Source organism: Periplaneta americana, chromosome 5 (assembly GCF_040183065.1).
Source record: "Periplaneta americana isolate PAMFEO1 chromosome 5, P.americana_PAMFEO1_priV1, whole genome shotgun sequence".
In the NCBI taxonomy this organism is placed as follows: Eukaryota; Metazoa; Arthropoda; class Insecta; order Blattodea; family Blattidae; genus Periplaneta; species Periplaneta americana.
Genome location: NC_091121.1, coordinates 51,479,125 through 51,504,306, shown reverse-complemented (window position 1 = coordinate 51,504,306; position 25,182 = coordinate 51,479,125). Strand labels below are relative to the sequence as shown.

Below are 25,182 nucleotides of genomic sequence, written 5' to 3'. Positions count from 1 at the left end.
GATTTGTTATGATTATTCAAGTTTCGTGAGAGTAGGCCTAAACAATTTCGAACAGGCGAAAGTTGGATGAAAACAAATTGTCATTTCGCAACCTGGCAACGACTCCTATTAGACTGCCGTTCGGGAATTGACTCGTACTTTTTGTTCAACTAATATGTCTCCGGTTTAGTAAACCGCCACAGGATACCAAATGACATTTGTGGTATTTCTATACTAGCGTGACTAGAGCCAACCGCCCCTTTTCCAGGGATAGTCTCAAAATTATCGCCAGGAAGAAAAGCATTAAGTTAATTACATGTCAATATGGAAGCAAGCGATGGGAATGCTGCTGCAATCAAAACATCAGTTACAATTTGCAGGCCAGTGGTGGAAATCATCGAAGAATTGCTGAAGAAATTTTCAAGTATGCGACGTCATAATATTCACAGGATATTATTTCTCAATTTATATTTATTTATTTTACTAGGCCAGCCTCTATCCAACTCTGCGCCCGCTCTCATGTTTTATAATTCATTTTCCGCTAGAAGCCTCTGCGATATAACGAAACGTATAAATCTTTGCAGAAGTGCCTGCCGTATGAATCGAGGCTCTGACCCGCAGACATATCTATCCGCAAAGTACGGAAGTTTCTGGAGCGAAAAATGTCTTGAGTCTTCTTCGTCAGGGACAGGGTTTCCTTACGCCGTTAAATTTGACAATTTATTTTGTGATTTGACTAAAGCATTTGACTGTATGGATTACAAATTAAAGTTTTGTTGTATTTATGTTGTTATCTTAGATTGGTTCACATTTGAGGGGTTCAAAAGCAAAGGGGTATAAATGCAGTTAAGTTATTTCTTGAAATATGTGGTTGAAAGTACTTAAGCTTTCGTAAGTTCCGTGAAATTTTTTTTTTCGATTTTAGTGTTTCATGTGGTTGCCACTAAAATTTTAGATGCTTTAGTTACCCTGGATGCACTTAATTATGTTCTTAGGAATGTCACTTGTAGGCATACTTCTTTGCTTCTCATCCCTCATATTACTTATACTCATATCAATTAGAAAACAAATAGTGGAAATAAATACAGTATGTAACAAATAGTCATAAAGTTACTAATAATTTAGGATTATTAAACGTATTGTAGAGTCCTTGTGGATCAATTTTAGGTTTAATATTATTTCTTGCTAATATTAATGATTTAGCTTCAACTATAAATAATTTACCCAGATATAGGCCATTCGGTATTTCGTGAAACCTACCTACTCGTCGTATAGCAAGCTAGTTCACTTACTCTCACCATAAAGTTCTTATATTCTACGACGCAAGCAAACATTTGTTTTCGCGGGTAACGAATGACCTATAATCTTTCTTTCATATGATACAATTGTGATAAGTAAGTAATTGTGTAAGTAAACAATACTATACTACTCATACATTGTTAAATATCATGAATTAATGGTTTACTGTAAATAAACTTTCACTTAATATTGATGAGGCCAGTGTAATCAAATTTAGTACACATAATAGTCTCCTTATCCTCTGATTGAGGTTCTGGCTGATATGTGCATCTATCATCAAACAGTACATCTCACTTGACGATATGTGTCAGAGGAAGAATATTTGTTTGTATGCATCTGAAGTCTGACTAGTGTAATATGTAGCCAGTGGGCGATGTATGTAATAGAGGAGGAAAGGAACTGGCCCCCCTACCCCATTATCTCCTGGCCTAGTTGCCTCATAAGTGGCGCCTTCTTGGTATTAGGTTAAATGTAACTGATCTTAAAGAATCCATAACGACAAAGTTCATTGGTTTGGAATTGGATAATCACTGGAATAGGAAGACACATCACACTATTCTGTATACTGTATTTATTCATCCTTACTCGTAGTTTTCTGCCCAAGGGCAGATCTCTCACTGCAAACCCAGCATTCGACCGTTTTTCCCATTTTTCACCTTCCTCTTAGTGTCTGCATACGACCCAAGTATCTTAATGTTATCTATCATCTGATTTCTTCTTCCCCGAGCTTTTCTCCTGTTCATCATTTCTTCCAGTACATCCTTCAGTATGCAATTTCTTTTCGGCCAGTGACCCAGCTAATTCCTTTTCCTCTTCGTGATCAGTTTCAGTGTCATTCTTTCTTCACCCACTCTTTACAACACAGCTTCATTTCTTACTCTGTCCATTTCACACGCTCCATTCTTCTCCACATCCACATTTCAAATGGTTCTAGTCGCTTCTCTTCACTTCGTCGTAATGTCCATGTTTCTGCCCCGTACATTGCCACACTCCACACAAAGCACTTCACTAGACTTTTCCTTTGTTCTTTCTTCAGAGGTCCGCAGACGATGCTTCTTTTTCTATTAAAAGCTTTCTTTGTCATTGGTGTTCTCCTTTTTGACTTCCTGGCAGCAGCTCATGTTACTGCTTATAGTACACTCCAAGTAGCCTATTTGAAGTTGTCCACTGCCTTATTTAGTGTCCGCACGTTTATCATCTTTATTTTTCTTCCGATAACCATAGTCTTCGTCTTGTTTGCCTTTATCGTCATCCCATACTGCTCACAGCTGGCATTTAGCTCCAATAGCATATCCTTCAGTATCATCTCGTCTTCTGCTAAAAAAGAACCATATTGCAGCAAATCTGAAAACAGTTCTTCACTAAATCCTCGGAATAGATGTTGAGAGTAGGTGATAAAGGGGATCCTTACAATTTTATTAAGGATGTTTAATTTACTACATTATGCAAATAAGGTATCAGGGGTAATAAGGCCCACCTAAGGAATGAAACGTTCTTTCTTTGAAATGGAGACGTTTAGCAATTTGTAAATAATGGAATAGCATACTTTTATAGTTATTCTATAATATTTTACTTCAAATAAATATTCAAACAGACACATAAATGTTGTGAGCAATGAAAATTAATATCATGTCACTGGGTCTTATATCCTGCTGTGACAGATAATAAGGCCCACAATAAAGAATATAAGTACGGAACACAATTTGGGCATACAAAGTCTTCAGTTTTTTCCTCAGTGAGACCTACACATTCATCGTGCACTCAACATTCACAAGAGACACACACATGTGTATCTACAACAATTCTCTTCGCAGACAACACATCCGCGTCCCCTGGATGTTTACAAATCCTGAAGTTGATGGTTCATCCAATGCTCTTTCTGCATTAGGAATTGTCAGTCTTTCGTTTGTTTCATTTCTTGCAAAAAAGATTGTGCTTCAGAGTTTGACGTTTATAGTTCAGGGATTTCTATGAACTTGTGGGTGTTTCCACGTATTTATTTCATGGGCCTTATTTCCTGCTCTGTTTTTTCGCTCCAATTTTAATTTATGGAGTGCTCAATATGCTCATTAGCGAAAGTTTACACAATTGTATTCCTGGTGTTGTGGAAGAGAAGGCGTGATGGCCTTAACACCAGAATAAATAAATAAATGAATAAATGAATAAATAAGTAAATAAATAAATAACGTGCATTTAATATTTATATTAATAACACACAGTAAAACGATTAAATATCTACTTAAATTTTGCAAAATTTTATAATGAAAGCAGAAATAATCACACATAACTTGTTGCCACCAGTCCGCTACAAAAAAAGAACGAGAATCTAATTTCTTTATGCCTCACTCGAATGCAAGAAGAAGTAGGTCTTAAGAGCTGTTGCTCTCTTTTGCAAAAGTATATAACTAATGGCAAAACTAGGTAGTGGGCCTTATAACATGCTGGGCCTTAATACCCCGGGTACTTTATTTAATGAGTAAAACATGTTTATGTTTCTAAATTATGCAAAACACAATAGGGAGTACTCCAAAATGAAGTATGGACTTTAAGGAGTACGTGACATTCAAAATGTTGGAAAATCCTGCCCTATAACATGCTGGTGGCTCCAAATAGGCTGCCGTTCATATTAGTGAGTTCCTGAGGGAAGATGCTAGACAAACTGAGATAGCTAGTACTAGTAAGTAGCTCTCATAATGAGTTTGAAAAGGGCCAGTTTCTTGACAACCTGAGCAACAATTTCTTTAGTGCAGTCTTACAGAATGAGTATTGAATCCTGGCGCGCACGACTGCTGTGACCTTTCTGGGGGTGGTGGCACAGATCACAATTCCGGGGTCTGCTCGCTTTCTTTCGGCCTTGGTGCGTTATGCAAGGAGGCCGTGCGTTTTAAGACGCTCCGTGGATTCAATGACAGCTTTCGCTGTTAAGAAAGTGAGACGCGGTTATGACTTATCTGACAATCTGACGATAACTGCTGTCTGGGGAGTGCGGCACGGATCCCTGGTAATTGTGTGATTGTCGAGTAATTACACGCGACACGTTTATAACTGCAGATTGTCTCGAGACATTGATTTGAAGAAAACGTTTTATTGAAGAACAAAACACGCTGGGAAATTTATTTATTTATTTATTTATTTATTTATTTATTTATTTATTTATTTGGATGGATGGATGGATGGATATAACTTTATTGTCGATGGCATAATGTATGCATAGGCATGGTCGAATATATACAATTACAATTTAATTTCAAATAAGTCAAATATAAAAAAAAACATTACTCATTACGAGGGCCCATGCGTGCATCCTCAAGACTGTAGGGACACAATTTTATTAATTTCGTTTTTATATAATTCCTAAATTTGAGAGAATTTTTTGTATATTTGATGTTATCAGGCAAACTGTTGTATATTTTGATACCAAAGACCATATATGTTCGACTAGTGTTTGTAAGGTGGTGAGCTGGAATAGTTAAACGATTTTTGTTACGAGTGTCGTAGGTATGGAAATCACAATTTTGATGAAAATCAGACAGATTTTTATAAATTAGTAGTAAAACATTAAAAATGTATAAACCATAAACAGTAAGAATATTATATTGTAAAAAATGTTCCCTACAAGCGGTCCTACTGTCAACACCCGCTATGCATCTGACAATACGCTTTTGAGCAATAAATATATCATTCAGCATGGTTCCAGATCCCCAAAAACAAATACCATATGAAAGCCTTGACTCGACGTGTGCGAAATAGTAAGACATTAATACATCGTGATTTTTATCGTCCTCAAAATTCTGATTTGATAACAAATGCTATTGAGCTTAGAAATTAAACTTGTGCAATGGAAGTCTCCAAGACAAACAATCATCAAATGTAACGCCCAAGAATTTAGTAGTTTCCCATTTACATAAGTATTGATCTTGAATAGAAATATTAATATCCTTCAAATTTCTCTTTCGAGAATTGTGAAAGTGAATATATCCGGTCTTATTAACATTTAAGTGAAGCAGATTGCTATCAAACCATGTTTTGAGATCTTTTAACAGGTCACAACAGGTTGTCTCTAAATCCAGTTCCTCTCCATCTTTTACAATAACAGAAGTATCGTCAGCATACATACACATTCTGGTGTAGTTAAGGCCATCAGGCCTTCTCTTCCACAACACCAGGAATACAAATACAATAATAGAAATAAACAGAGAAAAAATACACTATTTACAAAATAAAGCTACACAAAAAATAAAGAGAGAGAGAGAGAGAGAGAAACACTATAAACAAAGTAAAGCCACACAAAATATACACAGGTTGCAGTCATACAAACTTTAAATGAGTGATTAAGTATCATAATTAATTGTATCCTAACTAATTAAGTAACATAAACAAGAAACTTACAATTTTAATCTAGATTAAAAAAGAAAAAGAAAGAAAAAAACACAAATCAATACTTCTAGCAATACCTAAAAACATTAACTAAGACAAAATTTTCCAATTTAATTTTGAATTATGATAAAGTCCGGCAGTCCCTGACGTCATTAGGTAACGAATTCCAGAGGCGAGGTATTTCTACAGTATAGGAAGATAAGTATAAAGACGTTCTATAATGAGGGATAGAAAGAAGTGCTTGATGTCGGTTTCGAAGAGTTGTAAGAAATTGAAAGCGCGATAACAGATAATTCGGAGTAGAAGTATGCATGATTCTAAACAGAAGAGACAGTAAATGTATTGTCCTTCGTTCCTTCAGACGCACCCATGAAAGCAACTGGAGGGAAGGTGTTATATGGTCAAATTTACGAGTGTTGCAGATGAATCGTATGCACACATTATGAACACGTTGTAGTCTCTCAGCTAAGAGTGAACTTACATTAGTTAGCAAGGAATCGCAATAATCAAAATGGGGCATTACAAGCGTCTGAATAAATCAGCTTAATCTGAAGAGAAAAAAGGCCTGAAGAGTGATAGAGGATTCATCGAATCGCTGTAATTGCGTCAAATGATTATGCTGTTGGAGATTGTTATTGTGAGCGTGGTTGGGATTGTAAGAATATTTGGAATTTGAAATAAAATGTTGATATTTGAGACACTCAAAAGCAAAGTGATACAAGTGACTTTTAATAAGTTTTGAGATAAATGACTTTGAAGTTGAAAAGAAAATTAAAAAATCTGTTACAGAACTATGTTGCTGTAAAATTTACAGTTGTATATGTTGGTACCTACATTTGTTTACTTCTAAATAGAAATTATCTATTCTAAAACAGTTTAGGTAAAATATGGTCCTAAAGTCACTTGTATTATTTTGCCACGAAAATATGTTTGTGGAGAAGTAATATAAATGCAAGGGTTTTCAGTATTTGTATATTATTTAAAACAAGAACAAGAACATTACTTAGAATGTTGAAGCATTACTGTCTTAACAGCATTTGAGCTTTCTAATTATCATATTATGACACAAAATGTGTCTGTATAACCGAAAGAAGAGGGTTAAGAAAATGTTTACTTTTCAATGAAATTCAGACTTAGTCGCTGTCTATTACGTCATTAGTTTCATCTGAATAAGTCCAATCTCTCTCTGCTGCAACATCTATGTTTCTGTCATGAAGTGCATCTGCAGACCTCCTACCGCGAGTATTCCTTGAACTTCTTCTTCCACGCACTCTTCCACGTCCACGTCCTGCAGTCCTTATTATAAGTCCCTCCTCATGCTTCAGGTCATCAAAGAAAGAGTGGTGTATGGGTGGGATGAATTTCTTTAGCTCTTGCAAGTTGCTCCACTTAGCAAAATTTATCCTTATTGGACCACTGCATAGTTGGTCCAGCTCATGTGTGCAGGCCTTCCACGAAGATGTTTCGAGATGTCAGCGCTGTATTATATTATCTCTCTCCATTATGGCAAATGAATTGGTCAACAGAATAAATGCAACAACACTATGTAAACAACGCACTTGTATTAGTTTGCCTAAGGGTACGTACACGTTGGAGCAACGATAAACGATAAAAGAAATGACCTAGGGACGCTTTGGTATTATCAAAGAATCAAGTGTTCATAGCGGAGCAACGAGGTAGCGGGAAGCGAACATTTTGATTTTATCAGTAGAAGATAATATCCACTTAATGAAAGTAGATATATAGGAAATATCAGCTGCTAGTTCAAGGTTAATATAATTTAAATACGTACAAAACTGAACCTGTTTCTCATGCCAAAGTTAGTATAAATTCATTGTGTTGTGATTGGTTCTTGTGATCACGTAACGTATCACGAATAAATACACAACTGAACAATTTGTCAATATCCATGATAATTTAATATGCCGAAATAATAATAAATCGATTAATATTCGGATATATTGATAAGCACAGGTCATTATACAGATTAATATTATCTTAATCAGAGATCATATGAACGAAAGGAGCGAAGAAAATGGTACTTTTCTTTTTCGTCGCTTTTATCGTGTATCTTCACTTTTATCGTTACTCCAATATGCACACCTTAATGACAATGCATGCTTTAATTCTCTCTGATATAGCATCGCTGCTTCTTTTATCGTTTATCGTCGCTCCAACGTGTACGTACCCTAAGTCGAAAATCTGTATGCATTGTAATACAAGAGTAAGGCCAACAGGGACCAGCACTGACTGGAACTGCACTTATATTACTTTTTCTCTGAACAGAAGTGACATTAAAGATTTAGAATATACACTTATCTCATTTTTTAAAAATTGTCACTTGTATCACTTTGCTTTTGAGTGCCTCAATAGGCCATTCGATATCTCGTGAAACCTACCTGCGTCAGAAGAAGAAGAAAGTGGATTGAGAAACTTCCCTCCCTCGCTACAGTTTGTTGCAAGCGAGCTCTCTTACCCCCACCATGACGTTCTTACTATATGCTACGGCGCACACAAGCATTTTGTTTCACGAGATAATGAATGACCTATACTTGTCTTCATACCCCACATGCCAGCATTTAAATTTAACAAGACGAAGCGTTTTCTGTAATTACTTCATGATTACTTTCTCTTTTCATGAGATCTAGACTCGAGATAATGCAATTGATAGTCGACACGATTCTTAAATCATTATGGTACCAACGAGTTGTTTTGAATTGTAATGAGTAATACAGATGATGTTGAATAGCAATCCCGCATTAAAAAAATAAGATAGGTTTCACTTTATCTCTATAAAATAAAATCTTTCGGTATCTTCTGTAAATATATCTTATGTCTAGACATGGATACAAACTTTAAAAGAAGATATTTAAATATATTATGTCGGATATTTGTTAGTTATCAAGATACTAAAATGTTTTTACGCTCGTGTATAATTGAATATTTTGATAGACCGAGGTTGCTATTCAACACCATCGATATGTAATATATATATATTTTTTTTTTCAAAATTCAAAATGTGCAGTTCACTGTGCAGTGATGAAGCGTTTCCCGCATAACTCATAAACTTGTTAATTTTTTCATGTTCTCTCTCTTTTATTTTATTGTTGAAACTCGTGTTTACAATATCATGCTCTTTCAACTACATTCCTAATTTTATATATATATATATATATATATATATATATATATATATATATATATTTGTGATGGAAGAAAATACTTATATTTTACCATTTTTTAAAATGAATTTATTTTTTATCAGACAGTCTATCAAAGATAGAGAAGTGATCTTGCTTTATATTGTAGATATGATATGCATTAATACACACAAGAAATTTCATCACAGAATGTTGGATAGTTTTTTAATTATGTGGGAAACGCTTCATCACTGCACAGTGAACTGAATTTTGAAAAAAAAAATGTAAATAATTTTTTAAATTGTGAAAATATTTTTTTCATATAGCAGAAGGACAATGTTTTACACATACTAATTTTCATTATTGTAGAAGATACAGTAATGGAGGAAAAAAATGTTGAATATTTCCAAATTTTCACTGCTGTAAGCTGTACCTAACCCCTTAATACTTTGAAATTAGACTATGTTAAATTAACTATTTCTGTTTTTAAAATCCCCGGTTTTATTAATCAGCCCCATTTTTTATCCAATTGAACTTGTTGAATATTTCGTTAAACCTTTTCCAAGTTGTTACCAGAATTACAAATCTATAGCGACTGTTCTTAACACAGTTACCTTGTATAAAGATAGAAAGGTCATTTCATAAATCATGGAAACTATAAATATTATATCAATCAAGCTGCAGGAATAGACATTGAAGGTCACTGGAATGTGCTTCTCAATATTAGTGTCAAATTAGTTCCGGGTACAGGAGGCAATGGGTAAGGGAAACTGAAAGATGCGTAAATAAAAATCATTGTTTTATTATACACAAAAGGAAACAAAGTACATTACTTACAGCTAACACCCTTCAAAATAATCCCCCAAGGCTTCCACACATCTTTGCCAACGGTGATGCAGGCGTAGAATACCATCGACTGTGTGCGGTTCATCTGTGTGTACCAGCTCTCGTCCAAACCCTGTTAAGTTGCCCTCCCTGTTTGCAAACCACTTCCCACGCAGCGGCTTCTTCAATTGCGGAATGACATCAAAGTCGCATGGATTGAGATCAGGCGAGAGGGAGGATGTTCCAAGATCTCCCATCCCCACTGCTGCAATGCTTCTCGTAGCTCAGAATGACGCCGACGAGCATTTTTGCCACGAAGAACTTCAATTTTCACGTATGAACGCTGTTCAACTTTACTTAGATCCACCTTCGAGCATAGTCTCTAGCATGCCAACTTTTGCGTGTGCTGTCAACTAGCCAGCAATGCACACAGACGCAATCTGGCGGTGGCATCCTGTACAGTATAAAACAGGTTTTCAAACGTATAGGCTATACTGACCTAACCACATTTTTGGTTATTCGGAAGATATAACATAGTTGCCATGACTTATGAAATGACCCTTGTATAAATCACTGAAATGAAGAAGCATCACAACACAGAGTATAAAATTATTCATTAACTAGCCGTACCCGTGCGCTCCGCTGCACCCATTAGAAATAAATATAAAGTAATTACATAATTAAAATAGGACGTTTGATCCAGGGAACATTCGTGTTTGATAGAAGGATAAATCGTGTAATATGTTACTTAATTTAAATTGTATTTAAAATATTAAAATGCGATCATTTTGATCCAGAGACCACTCATTTGGTGCAATGGCAATTCCTTTAACATGTTATTGTTATTACCAATTATTTTTGGAAAAGCGAAAATTAACAGAACAATTTTGGCTACAGATTTATTATGTTTATATTATATTATATTATATTATATTATATTATATTATATTATATTATATTATATTATATTATATTATATTATATTATATTATATTATATTATATTATATTATATTATATTATATTATATTTTATTATGTAAAAAGTGTGTTGATAACGGATGTACTCGAATTAGAAAGTTTTTAATTTGTTGTGGGAGCTCTTGAATCTCAGGAGGAACAGCTTTTACAACAGCGCAACATAATCTGCTTGGCTCATTACCAATTCTTTTGCATTGCATTTATTGCATATATATTTTATGTATTTTAACACGATTCAATTGAGCATAGTTAAAATATGAATTACAAAATAATGGATTGCTAAGCTAACGTACTATTACTGCATACTAAATCAATACACTCTCATTGTTCGTTAATTCTCTGAGATAAAAATGAATATGCTCATAAACATTATTTTAAGAAATACAGGAAATGAATATACAGAATAACCTATCAAGTTTTCTGTGCATAAGAAACTATTTTAATCTTACCTGTCCTCAATTCACTCACAGGTTACTGTAATAACATTATAGCATTATGTCCATCCAGAGAAACTACACTTTCCAATGATGAAATAATAATTAATTACACAAATCGGTTAATTTATCTTCCTATATTACTTCATACAAACACAGAAACATTGTCTGTAGGCTATGTTTCATAGCTTTCGATTGTTGTGTCCAAGGCTCCTTATAGACGAAGTCATTTGTTTTTTATTTCAATACACCGACTTAGATGGCAGTTATTTTAATTTTAAAACTCATTTATCTCATTAAATATCAGTCCTATTAACATTTTTCAAAGAATAAAACTTATCAGAAATCATTTTTAAAGAAACTTTTGTTATGTAACATTTTTCACAAAATCAATAATAAGCGAGATATTTCGATTTATTTAATTCAGGCCCCCTTATAACCCCCCTTTTAAAAAATTGTATTTTGAATGCGATATAGCCTAAAATCTAAGTTACAACGAACTTAATTTATATTCCAATTTTCATCGAAATCGGTCGGTTCAGCCATTATCGCTTGAAAAGGTAACAAACATACAGACAGACAGACAGACAGACAGACATACAAACAAAAATTAAAAAAAAGCGATTTTCGGTTTCAGGGTGGTTAATTACATATGTTAGGACCAATTATTTTTGGAAAGTCGAAAATTACCAGAAAAATTTCGGCTACAGATTTATTATTAGTATAGATGAATTGTCATCGTTATTGTTGGAATTGTCTATATAAAGAGAGGACATCCCGGATGTCTGGATAGTTTTTGGAAGGAGTGGGTGAAGGAAGAATGATCCTGAAACTAATCGGAAAGATAAAACGAAATGGGTTGGGTTACTGGGTGAGAAGAAACTGCATACTGAAGGATGCTTTAGAAGGAACGATGAACGGGAGAAAAGTTCGGGGCAGAAGAAGATATCAGATCATAGACAACATTAAGATACATGGATCATATTATGTAGCTGGAATTATAGGCAGCATTGAGTTAAATGGAAGCGGCCACACGGAGCAGTAAATGTAGCAAGTTTGGCGCATCCCAAGGTCGTGTCGCAACTCGAATGTGTCCGGGTCCATTTTTTCTGCGACATTTAGGGTACGGCCACACGAGCTACATTTGTCGCAGGTTTTCTGCTACAAATGAAGCTGCCGTAATTGTTGCAAAATGGGTGGCCACACGGGCGCTACAATTACTGCTAGTTTCTGCGTTAAATGTCGCTACGTGTGGCCACATGACATGCCACACGTAGCGACATTTGTAGCAACTTTCTGCGACAAATGTAGCTGGAATTATAGACCGCATTGAGTTAAATGGAAGCGGCCACACGGAGCAGTAAGTGTAGCAAGTTTGACGCCGTCTGACATGTTGGGTCTATTCGTGACCAATAATTTCCCACCTTAAACGAATTAACATTGTTGTTAGTTACTGGGAATTTCTTATTATAAAATCCATATTTTTAAACTTTAAATTTATATTAATATTTATTTCCGCTTTACTAATTCCTAGAGGAGACTCAGCGAGTCAAAGAATATACATGTCAAAAGACTTTTACCTACTAACTGACAATAAATAAAGAATAAATATCATGCAAAAGAAAACAAAAAAATTGTAATAAAATTAAAAACAACCGTGTAAAATGAATGGTTATGCTTTAATTTTTTAGGAATGAGATAGAAAGCGAAAATCAAATGTCATGTAAAGGACACACAGATTAAGACTTTAAAAAGAGTGAAATAACAAATCAAAGTTATTCATTTTACAGTAGAGAATTACAATAATTTAGCGCAATGTAAATTTACAAATGCGTATGGATACACGCGTAAGCTAATTTTAAATACTATTTTCTTAATCTTATTTCTGTTTTTTTGTTACTTCACCAGAAGTTACAGATTAGACATGCTCTTCCCTTTCCAATACATGAATTTCTGAAGCATCTCCAAGTAAAAAGGAGTTTTAAACATGACCCAAAACACAACTCAAAGAGGCAATCTGTTTGTAACATATTTGAGAGATGTCTTGTAAAAGAATTGTCTTTTTTTTTACCAAATGAAGTCGCTGTGAAGGGTTTACTGGTACGCTATTGTATAGATTTTATTATCGAAGGAAACCTTTGGTCGAAAATGAAAGAAAAAAATGTGTACTCTCAAAGAACGGTATTTTGAAAAGAGTCTAAGTAAACACATGTAACATAAAAGTTCTCTTTTTCTTGGTTTTGCAGAATTCTTATTGGACGTTGCGGCAATTTAAACTTGACCCTTATATCCCAAAATACAACTCAAAGTGGAAATGTCTTTATAACACAATAATATTTATAAACAATACTGATTTGTGATGTCTGTCCTGCAAAAGAATTGTACGTTTTTTTTTTTACCAAACAAATTGCTGTGAACGGCTTGCTAGAACGCTTTTGTATACATTTTATTATTGAAGAATTCTTTAGGTCGAAATTGAAAGAAGAAAAACGTATGTACTTTTTAAAGAAAGATATTTTGAAGAGAGTTAAAAAATAGGGAACTTAGCCTGGACTATACATAAGCGAAGCAATATTTATTGGCACCGTATTGTTAGTAACAAAATTTGTTATATATATTGGCATCGTATTGTTATAAGTCTGTCATGATAATAATTTCCCATCTAAAAGTCAATCTCCCTCTCTACTTCACTCCCTCATAAACACAAGTTAATTCTGTTGTTATGATTACATATACATACTGAGAATTTCAACCATTAAAAAAACGGGTTTTCCTTCAAATTTGAGAATGCCTTTCTCCCATTGTAGGCCTACATCTTCTCCTATAGAAAACAGAGTTTACGTCCTCTTAAACATGATAGATCACGTTTTTCAGATTATTAAATTTCGGGGGAGGGGGAAACTGAAATGTGAATCTTAGGGTATGTTACAGTTTCATGTCTCATAAAGTTTTTTTACCAACAAAAGAAAATTTTAACGCTAAAAGATAAGCTGGGTGGTACAAATTGCGATATCTTATAGCTAATTCGAGAGACAAATTTCACTGCACTCATCAATGTCACTTGTTTTATTTTTAAATACATTAAGCCTGAATAAAATGCCAAGGTGTTGTATGCCTGGCTGCAAATTCAATTACCAGAAGGGTACGGCCACACGAGCTACATTTGTAGCAAGTTTTCTGCGACAAATGTAGCTGGAATTATAGGCAGCATTGAGTTAAATGGAAGCGGCCACACGGAGCAGTAAATGTAGCAAGTTTGGCGCATCCCAAGGTCGTGTCGCAACTCGAATGGGTCCGGGTCCATTTTTTCTGCGACATTTACTGCTGTTGGGTGGCCACACGTAGCGACATGGGTGGCTACACGTGCAGCTACATTTGTAGCAACTTTCTGCGACAAATGTAGCTGGAATTATAGACCGCATTGAGTTAAATGGAAGCGGCCACACGGAGCAGTAAGTGTAGCAAGTTTGGCGCCATGAGGTCTATTCGTGACCAATAATTTTCCAGCCTAAACGAATTAACATTGTTGTTAGTTACTGGGAATTTCTTATTATGAAATCCATATTTTTTAACTTTAAATTTATATTAATATTTATTTCCGCTTTACTAATTCCCAGAGGAGACTCAGCGAGTCAAAGAATATACATGTCAAAAGACTTTTATCTACTAACTGACAATAAATAAAGAATAAATATCATGCAAAAGAAAACAAAAAAATTGCAATAAAAGTACAAACAACCGTGTAAAATGAATGGTTATGCTTTAATTTTTTAGGAATGAGATAGAAAGCGAAAATCAAATGTCATGTAAAGGACACACAGATTAAGACTTTAAAAAGAGTGAAATAACAAATCAAAGTTATTCATTTTACAGTAGAGAATTACAATAATTTAGCGCAATGTAAATTTACAAATGCGTATGGATACACGCGTAAGCTAATTTTAAATACTATTTTCTTAATCTTACTCCTGTTTTTTCGTTACTTCACCAGAAGGAAAGTAAATATCGCCACTAAGTTCCTTTCTGGTAATTGAATTTGCAGCCAGGCACACAACACCTTGGCATTTTATTCAGGCTTAATGTATTTAAAAATAAAACAAGTGACATTGATGAGTGCAGTGAAATTTGTCTCTCGAATTAGCTATAAGATATCGCAATTTGTACCACCCAGCTTATCTTTTAGCGTTAAAATTTTCTTTTGTTGGTAAAAAAACTTTATGAGACATGAAACTGTAACATGCCCTAAGATTCACATTTCAGTTTCCCCCTCCCCCGAAATTTAATAATCTGAAAAACGTGATCTATCATGTTTAAGAGGACGTAATCTCTGTTTTCTATAGGATAAGATGTAGGCCTACAATGGGAGAAAGACATTCTCAAATTTGAAGGAAAACCCGTTTTTTTAATGGTTGAAATTCTCAGTATGTATAAGTAATCATAACAACAGAATTAACTTGTGTTTATGAGGGAGTGAAGTAGAGAGGGAGATTGACTTTTAGATGGGAAATTATTATCATGACAGATTTATAACAATACGATGCCAAGTTCCCTATTTTTTAACTCTCTTCAAAATATCTTTCTTTAAAAAGTACATACAGTTTTCTTCTTTCAATTTCGACCTAAAGAATTCTTCAATAATAAAATGTATACAAAAGCGTTCTAGCAAGCCGTTCACAGCAATTTGTTTGGTAAAAAAAAAAAAAAAAACGTACAATTCTTTTGCAGGACAGACATCACAAATCAGTATTGTTTATAAATATTGTGTTATAAAGACATTTTCACTTTGAGTTGTATTTTGGGATATAAGGGTCAAGTCTAAACTGCCGCAACGTCCAATAAGAATTCTGCAAACCAAGAAAAAGAGAACTTTTATTATAGATGTGTTTACTTAGACTCTTTTCAAAACACCGTTCTTTGAGAGTACACATTTTTTTCTTTCATTTTCGACCAAAGGTTTCCTTCGATAATAAAATCTATACAATAGCGTACCAGTAAACCCTTCACAGCGAATTCATTTGGTAAAAAAAAGACACAATTCTTTTACAAGACATCTCTCAAATATGTTACAAACAGATTGCCTCTTTGAGTTGTGTTTTGGATCATGTTTAAAACTCCTTTTTACTTGGAGATGTTTCAGAAATTCATGTATTGGAAAGGGAAGAGCATGTCTAATCTGTAACTTCTGGTGAAGTAACAAAAAAACAGAAATAAGATTAAGAAAATAGTATTTAAAATTAGCTTACGCGTGTATCCATACGCATTTGTAAATTTACATTGCGCTAAATTATTGTAATTCTCTACTGTAAAATGAATAACTTTGATTTGTTATTTCACTCTTTTTAAAGTCTTAATCTGTGTGTCCTTTACATGACATTTGATTTTCGCTTTCTATCTCATTCCTAAAAAATTAAAGCATAACCATTCATTTTACACGGTTGTTTTTAATTTTATTACAATTTTTTTTGTTTTCTTTTGCATGATATTTATTCTTTATGTATTGTCAGTTAGTAGGTAAAAGTCTTTTGACATGTATATTCTTCGACTCGCTGACTCTCCTCTGGGAATTAGTAAAGCGGAAATAAATATTAACATAAATTTAAAGTTTAAAAATATGGATTTTATAATAAGAAATTCCCAGTAACTAACAACAATGTTAATTCGTTTAAGGTGAGAAATTATTGGTCACGAATAGACCTAACATGTCAGACGGCGCCAAACTTGCTACACTTACTGCTCCGTGTAGCCGCTTCCATTTAACTCAATGCGGTCTATAATTCCAGCTACATTTGTCGCAGAAAGTTGCTACAAATGTCGCTACGTGTGGCATGTCATGTGGCCACACGTAGCGACATTTAACGCAGAAACTGGCAGTAATTGTAGCGCCCGTGTGGCCACCCATTTTGCGACAATTACGGCAGCTTCATTTGTAGCAGAAAACCTGCGACAAATGTAGCTCGTGTGGCCGTACAAGTTGCAGACCTAACCTTGCGTTGAAATCTCCTACAAAAAACTACTGCAATTTCGCGGACATGCTATAAAATGCAAGTTTACATAAAACTTAACAGTAAGGGGCAAGTGAATCATTCTGTACAACACGACATTTTTTGTAAAATTCCTTCTTAATCTTGCGTATCATACGAAAATTCGCTAATCTAATGTGTACAGCAGTGGTCGTCAGCACTCGCAGAAATGTGGAAAGGGTACGCGGTGCTGTCCTGTGTGCACTGTCTTGCAACAGGGAGAGATAGAGAGCATACCCGCTAGTAGCTACGGAGTGCAACCTAGTGCACTGCGTTTTCCGCGGGTAAGAGAGACTAGCCCCAGCGTGCTCTGTGCTGACGACCCCTGGTGTACAGCATTGCAGCGAACTGAACTGAATAGTAGTCAGCTGCATACTAATACGGTTACCTTAAAGTCCCTTCGGCTTGTGTTATTTGTCCGTACTACACAACACAAGACGTTCTTACACTTGATCCATAGGAATGTACACACTTTGTCACAGAAAACGGTCGCTCTCCTGTAGCATGAATTTGTCCTAGTGCCGTTCGGGTTAACACGGGGAAATATTAAGCATCGAGGTCCGAGAATTAAATCAAGTCGTAGCAGCGACATATCTGTATATCACGAAACGACATATTCCCTACTAATCCTTTATGGCTTAGCGATAGAATTCTTTCTTCTCGTTACAAAGACCGAGCTTCGAACCTCTCTATGTAAAACGCACGAATGTAAACACAGGGCACACGACGATTCCCGGACTATTTCGAAGTGGGACTTAGACTCTAAACAGCGACCAATTTCCGTGTCAAAGTGTGTGCAGTAGTGACCAAAAAATCGGACCGATCCTTGTAGCTGATTTCAGAGACTTGTTCACTCCAGAGCACGATAGACTGGTAAATAAGACTTTCGTGGTTCGAATCCTTCCTGGAAAGGAAACTTTTTTTTTGTTCCTTATTCAAATTTATTCCCAATACTTTTCGATTGCAGCGATATTTTACTACTTAATTAACTTATTATTCCCAGAATATGAATTTTACCAGCAATCAAAAAGTATTGGGAATAAATATGAATAAGGAACAAAAGAAAGTTTCCTTTCCAGGCAGGATTAGAACCACGAAAGTCTTAGTTACCAGTCTATCGTACTCTGGAATGAACAAGGCTCAGAAATCAGCTACAAGGGTCGGTCCGGTTTTTTTTCTTTTGCCATTACTGTGCAGTCTTAGAAGAAAAGTTTTGTCGCATAGATAGGCCTACTTTATGTCCCAGAAAAGAGGCAGTGCGCATGATCAGAGGACGAGCGACCTGGTTCACAAGAGAAGCAATAGTTGAGGTAATAAAATTAGTTTTGTTTCGTTGTATGTCTGATCATGAGCACTGCCTCCTTTCTGGAACTTATCTGTGCGACAAAACTTTTCTTTTTCTAAGACTGTGCAGCCCACACCTGTGGAGTAACGGTCAGCGCATCTGGCCGCGAAACCAGTGGCCCGGGTTCGATTCCCGGTCGGGACAAGTTACCTGGTTGAGGGTTTTTCTGGGGTTTTCCCACAATCCAGTATGAGCAAATGCTGGGTAAACTTCAGTGTTGGACCACGGACTCATTTCACCGGCATCTTATTCAGACGCTAAATAACGTAGGATGTTGATAAAGCGTCGTAAAATAACCTACTAAAATAAAATCTAAGACTGTGGATAATACTTATTTCCTCAGCAGTTGTAGTCGTTCTGTAACAAGTAGAGGACTGACTTCATTTATCTGAGCGAAATCTTTTTCTTGCGAACGATATATCATATGTCTAGCGCGTCTAGTCGTGAAACCAGGTAGCCCGAGTTCGATTCCCGGTCGGGGCAAGTTACCTGGTTGAGGTTTTTCCGGGGTTTTCCTTCAGCTCAATATTAGCAAATGCTGGTGCTGGAACCCGGACTCATTTCACCGGCATTGTCATCTTCATCTCATTCAGACGCTAAATAACCTAAGATGTTGATAAAGCGTCGTAAAAATAACCTACTAAAATAAAAAATCAAATGTTTACGACATCAGAGTTTTACTCTTCTTCCAGAGGATGCCATGCTACGTAATTCTACAGTTTTTAAAACTCGATCGCCCTCGACCGGGTTTGAAATCCCGACCCACAGATTCAATGGCAAGTATGCTAACGAAGATGATATTGGTAGATTTTTTAATTTAGTAGGTTATTTTTCGACGCTTCATCAACAGCTTAGGTTATTTAGCGTCAGAATGAGATGAAGGTGATAATGCCGGTGAAATGAGTCCGGGGTCCAGCACCGAAAGTTACCAAGCATTTGCTCGTATTGGGTTAAGGCAAAACCCGGAAAAAACCTCAACCAGGTAACTTGCTATTGGTAGATATAGTATATAACAGAAAATGGTGAAGTGGATGTTTCTGGTCCGGAGACGGCTAAGGAAGAGACGGCTAAGGACTTAGTAAAGAAAGTGATGGATGAATTAGAGGAGTGGAAGAGGAAGTTCAATTGCAAATAGATAAGACGAGTGAGTTAATGAAAATAGGTTAAGAGTACTGTATGGTGGAGAAGGTTAGCTAGGACGGCGAAGTATAATATATAGATAATTAGTGAGATCGGAATATGAAAGGTACGCATGAAACAGACAAAAATCGAGAACATTGATAGTGGTGTAATATGTTTTAGTAACAAGTATTATTAGAAACAGTGTGTCCTTGATATAGTCTAAGTGATCTGAAAATCAAGAACAGATTGATAAAGTGTCAATTGTGAATGAACTAGAGAAATGTAATAGGAATTATGTAAAGCGAGAGAGATAATGAAAATAAGTATGGCATGGCGGGGGAGGCTAACTAGGATAGCGAAGTATAATATGTAGAAAATTAGTGGGATCTGAAAATGAAATGTACACGAGAAACAGACATAACAACGAACTTTTTGGACAATGGTGTAGTACGTTTTAGTGTCTAGTATTATTGAAACAGGGTGTGTTCGATATAAGTTTACTGAAAATCAAGAACAGGGTCGTAAAAGTGTAAATTTTGAATGATCTAAATTAAGTTGCTAGGATTTAATGGGAGAATACTGATAAATTTAAATGGGGTCGAATCAAGTATAAGAGCGTCTACAAAAGGTATATGAAGAGTACACGGGAATAAAGATCAAGGTCCATTTTAGAAAGTTTCGAGAAAAACGAATTTTAGGGTGCTATTCATAGACATTTCGCAGCACGCGCTACGAGCGTACTAAGCTAGCCCCGGCTATCCACTGGTTACTAGTACAGAATTCAAATCATATCCTATCGCTAACACTGGTTTATGAATACGGAAAACGCTGATAATCCACCGAAAACCCGCGCTAAAAACGTCTATGAATACGGCCCTTAAAGTTTAAGCACTTAATACTTTGTTATGTGTGTATTTAATAGAAATTGACGTAGTGGAATGCCAAAAACGATGATTTCTTATTACTAGGTAGACCACATGGTAGTACTTCCTTTCCACTATAAGATAGCATTATTAACTCAATTTCGATTTTTGGTGGACCTTGATCGTTTTTCCCGTGTACCCTTCATATCGGTAACGAATGTAATTGTGGCACCGGATACAAAAATTGTGAGGTCCACATTACATGGTTGTAAATGTTGACATCAAATATATCATATCATATGAAGAGTTTGCGGGAAAAACGATGAATGTCACAGTTTTATTAAGGTTGATGTCATTATTTAATTCAATGGATTACTGCGAAATTTAATGTTGTTCTTATGAAAAATGGTAAAAAGGAGAATTATCACCACGAATACAGTAATCCTTTCCTTTATTTTCTATAGAAACAGCACTACATCTTGCAGTTATAGACTCAATTAGATCATTATGTAATCCTTAATAGAAATGTGACATTAATCGTGCCCTTCTATGCCCAAGGTTGCGGGTTCGATCCCGGGCCAGGTCGATGGCATTTAAGTGTGCTTAAATGCGACAGGCTCATGTCAGTAGATTTACTGGCATGTAAAAGAACTCCTGCGGGACAAAATTCCGGCACATCCGGCGACGCTGATATAACCTCTGCAGTTGCGAGCGTCGTTAAATAAAACATAACATTTTTCATCATTTTTCCCGCAAGCTCTTCATATCATATTGGTAGATATCATGGCTGTTCTGACAATGTCTTGTCAATAATGACGTTCGCTCAGACTATAGATATGAATGATGTTCGCGTACATTCACACCGGATGGTAAAGAAGACTTTTAGAGATTTCGATCTTTCTGCACAAAGACGGGGGGAGTACCTAGTTGAAAGATGGCTGGTTGCATGTCTTCCCTCTTGAGGTGTTTTAATTACCCCATTGCGAGAGGCAGGCGGAGTGCTCCAATGCCAACCCAGCTGCCCAGCCATCCATCGAGTCAGTACAAAGCGAGAACTCGCTCAGGTCGGGCGGGACATTGCCACAGTCTCTCTGGCAGTGCGCCGACGCGTTACCTGTCAAGCTAGGTAGCACATGGACCTGTGATGGAGCTTCCCACAGCCTTTTGTAGGCGTTGGATGGCTGTCAGTGTTTTGTTTTGAGTCTGAATCAGATTGAATGTTGTGTTGTATTGCTGTTGGACGTTGTGGCAAACAGTATTGATATCTTAATGTGAACGAAGTGAAGATTTATGTTTTTGTGTTATTCCGAGGAATATTTCTGGAAATAGTGAGTGACAATACTATTTATTCTGAGGACGTGCAACTTTATGTTTTGAAACAAACAAACAAACATTTTATAATATAACCATACCTACATCTTAATGTAAAAATAGTATGAACACTATAATTGCTAGGAATAAACTTCGATTACGAAACAAGAAACAAATGTGATAAACTGAAAACATGAAGTGATAATGTGTTATTGGAAGATTGTTGTCAAGAATTTGAGTACTTGGAAGTCATTAGTGGAAATAATTGAACGAAAGATTCAGAAATAAACTTAATTTTTTTTAGAAACAAAATTATACATAATAAAATATACTTTTTCTGTCAAGTCTTTGAAAGATTGCTTCTTGTTTTAAGTGGTACACTTTTTATGCGTGTTGAATATCTGGATGGACTACTTAATCCGTACCAGCTTTACTAAACGTATTTTTAACATATTCGTTGAAACAAGTTAGCAAAATGAAGGCGGGACTCTGATGAACTTTTAACATAGATTCAACGAAGCAATAAATATCTGTAGTGTGTAATGTGTGCAGCCAGAAGTAATAATTAAGACATTCGGTGAAGCAACAGACACTTCCTAGATGATATAGTTTCCACGTCTTGATATTGGTAGTTGACGTCAGATGAGTCGTGTCCGCAGGCGATGTATCAGAGCCCCACGGTGTGACAGGCTCCAGACATGCGTGGTCACTGTTTTGACAGAAGTGTGCTACGTCGAGTGAGATGAGATAACCTTGTCTTCAGCTTGGTCGTGTCTTTCAACTCGGACGGGGCGGGTAGATGGCTGAGCAGGGTCATGGTATCCCGATTACTGTGGATCTGCTTCTCCCTTGGAGCTCAATTATGTTCAGCTTACACTTCCACCCTACATCAAGAAGTAAGTTACATGCCACACTGGATTTTAGGATTTTAACGATTTTTATATTTTATTATAAACAGATTTCTTGGGGATGTTCGTGTTTGTATAGATGATACTCGAATTTTAACAAATAACTGAAATGATTTCCAATTTATTTTATAGTACTGTGACTTTCATTGTTTGTAAATTTATTTTCTACCATATCAAAACCATACAGCGTTGAAGAGTTTGCCCTGAAATGGAAGGGAAGCATGTTTAACTTTGCTGATATGCTTTCTCATAGTCTCACCCATAATATGTATATTTGAAATGTATTATTTTTGGTAAACGTTTTCAACAAAATGGAACGGAACTTTTGAGTTACTCTGTATTTTTTAAAAAAGGACAATTATTTTATATTTTTATGTATTCTGAGATCCTTAGTCAATGATATATACATTGTTAAATATTCCAAATGCTTAACGAAGATTGGTATATGATTTCGATAGGGTAATACAATTACCCCTCTTGGTAGTAGTAAGTTGTAAAAAAAACCTTGGTAGCAGGAGGCCTAATGAATTGAATAAATAAGCTATGAATAACAGTCAATTTCCCAATAATAATAATAATAATAATAATAATACTTATAAATGGCTTTTAAGGAACCCGAAGGCTCATTGCCACCCTCACATAAGCCCGCCATCGGTCCATATTCTGTGCAAGATTAATCCAGTCTCTATCATCATATCCCACCTCCCTCAAATCCATTTTAATATTATCCTCCCATCTACGTCTCGGCCTTCCCAAAGGTCTTTTTCCCTCTGGTCTCTCAACTAACACTCTATATGCATTTCTAGATTCTCCCATATGTACTACATGCCCTGCCCATCTCAAACGTCTGGATTTAATGTTCCTAATTATGTCAGGTGAAGAATACAATGCGTGCAGTTCTGTGTTGTGTAACTTTCTCCATTCTCCTGTAACTTCATCCCTCTTAGCCCCAAATATTTTCCTAAGAACCTTATTCTCAAACACCCTTAACCTATGTTCCTCTCTCAGAGTGAGAGTCCAAGTTTCACAACCATACAGAAGAACCGGTAATATAACTGTTTTATAAATTCTAACTTTCAGATTTTTTGACAGCAGACTAAATGATAAAAGCTTCTCAACCGAATAATAACACGCATTTCCCATATTTATTCTGGGTTTAATTTCCTCCTGAGTGTCATTTATATTTGTTAATGTTGCTCCAAGATATTTGAATTTTTCCACTCCTTCGAAGGATAAATCTCCAATTTTTATATTTCCATTTCGTACAATATTCTGGTCACGAGACATAATCATATACTTTGTCTTTTCGGAATTTACTTCCAAACCGATCGCTTTACTTGCTTCAAGTAAAATTTCCGTGTTTTCCCTAATCGTTTGTGGATTTTCTCCTAACATATTCACGTCATCCGCATAGACAAGAAGCTGATGTAATCCGTTCAATTCCAAACCCTGCCTGTTATCCTGAACTTTCCTAATGGCATATTCTAAAGCGAAGTTAAAAAGTAAAGGTGATAGTGCATCTCCCTGCTTTAGCCCGCATTGATTTGGAAAAGCGTCAGATAGAAACTGACCTATACGAACTCTGCTGTATGTTTCACTGAGACACATTTTAATTAATCGACCTAGTTTCTTGGGAATACCAAATTCAATAAGAATATCATATAATACTTCCCTCTTAACCGAGTCATATGCCTTTTTGAAATCTATAATAATAATAATAATAATAATAATAATAATAATAATAATAATAATAATAATAATAATAATAATGATTTTAATAATACCGGTAATAATACATCAAATATTCATTAAATGAGGTCTCGCCATCCTCATTGAATATTAACACGACTACTATGAAGTAGTCAATGTGTATTATCACCATTAAATCGAGAAAAATTCGTTCCGGCACCGGGACTCGAACCCGGGACCTCTCAGCTCTGCGCGTTGAGGGCTCTTTCCAACTGAGCTATGCCGGGACACGATCCACGGTGTCGGTCGAACTCCTGTTTTGGTCGGCTGGAAAAGGCACATAAGTAAAAAATGTATATATATTTTTTTAATTTACTTTTAAGTACAATAATGAAATTAATGTATGTTGGTCAAAGTAAGACCCTTTTCAATTTAACATACAAGAAATTTTATTATTTAAAAAAATTATAAAAAATATTCGACTTATGTGATTAGGTACAATGGAAAAATCGACTTCTTTTTTACTTACGTACCTTTTCCCGCCGACCAGAGAATGTATTAAACAGAATGCAGCCTGCTATTAAGAAGAGAAGTAAAGAACTGTTTTTGAGGCACTGATAATGAATTAATAATTAACTGGTATACTGTGTATAAACACACGAGAATATCCCGTAAATGTTATTATTTGTACATCTGTAGGCCTACATGATTAACGCCAAGCTTGTTTTAAATTCCCAGTCTTTGCACGCGTCTCTTTCGCATGCATGTCAAAACACAACTGATTGTGGATAACATTAAGTCACTGATTCCACGTAGGAGTACTCATAGAATACCCCTTTATTTGCCAATAACAATAAATAAGGACACTAGTAATTTGACGATGAAATTGAT

At 35.5% G+C, this 25,182-nt stretch overlaps 1 protein-coding gene across 2 annotated transcripts in view; it reads left to right on the top strand.

Moving 5' to 3' along the window:
- LOC138699604 (A disintegrin and metalloproteinase with thrombospondin motifs adt-1-like) overlaps nucleotides 1-25,182 on the top strand; it is a 261,771-nt gene that overhangs the window by 14,867 nt on the left and 221,722 nt on the right. The window contains exon 1 of one of the 2 annotated variants that reach the window (XM_069825618.1): nucleotides 22,001-22,590. The exons of the other annotated variant lie outside the window; for it this stretch is intronic. Coding sequence (XP_069681719.1) covers nucleotides 22,510-22,590 — 81 coding nt within the window. The 5' untranslated portion in view covers nucleotides 22,001-22,509. Of the gene's footprint in view, nucleotides 1-22,000; nucleotides 22,591-25,182 lie in introns of those variants that run through there. 2 annotated transcript variants of the gene reach the window in all.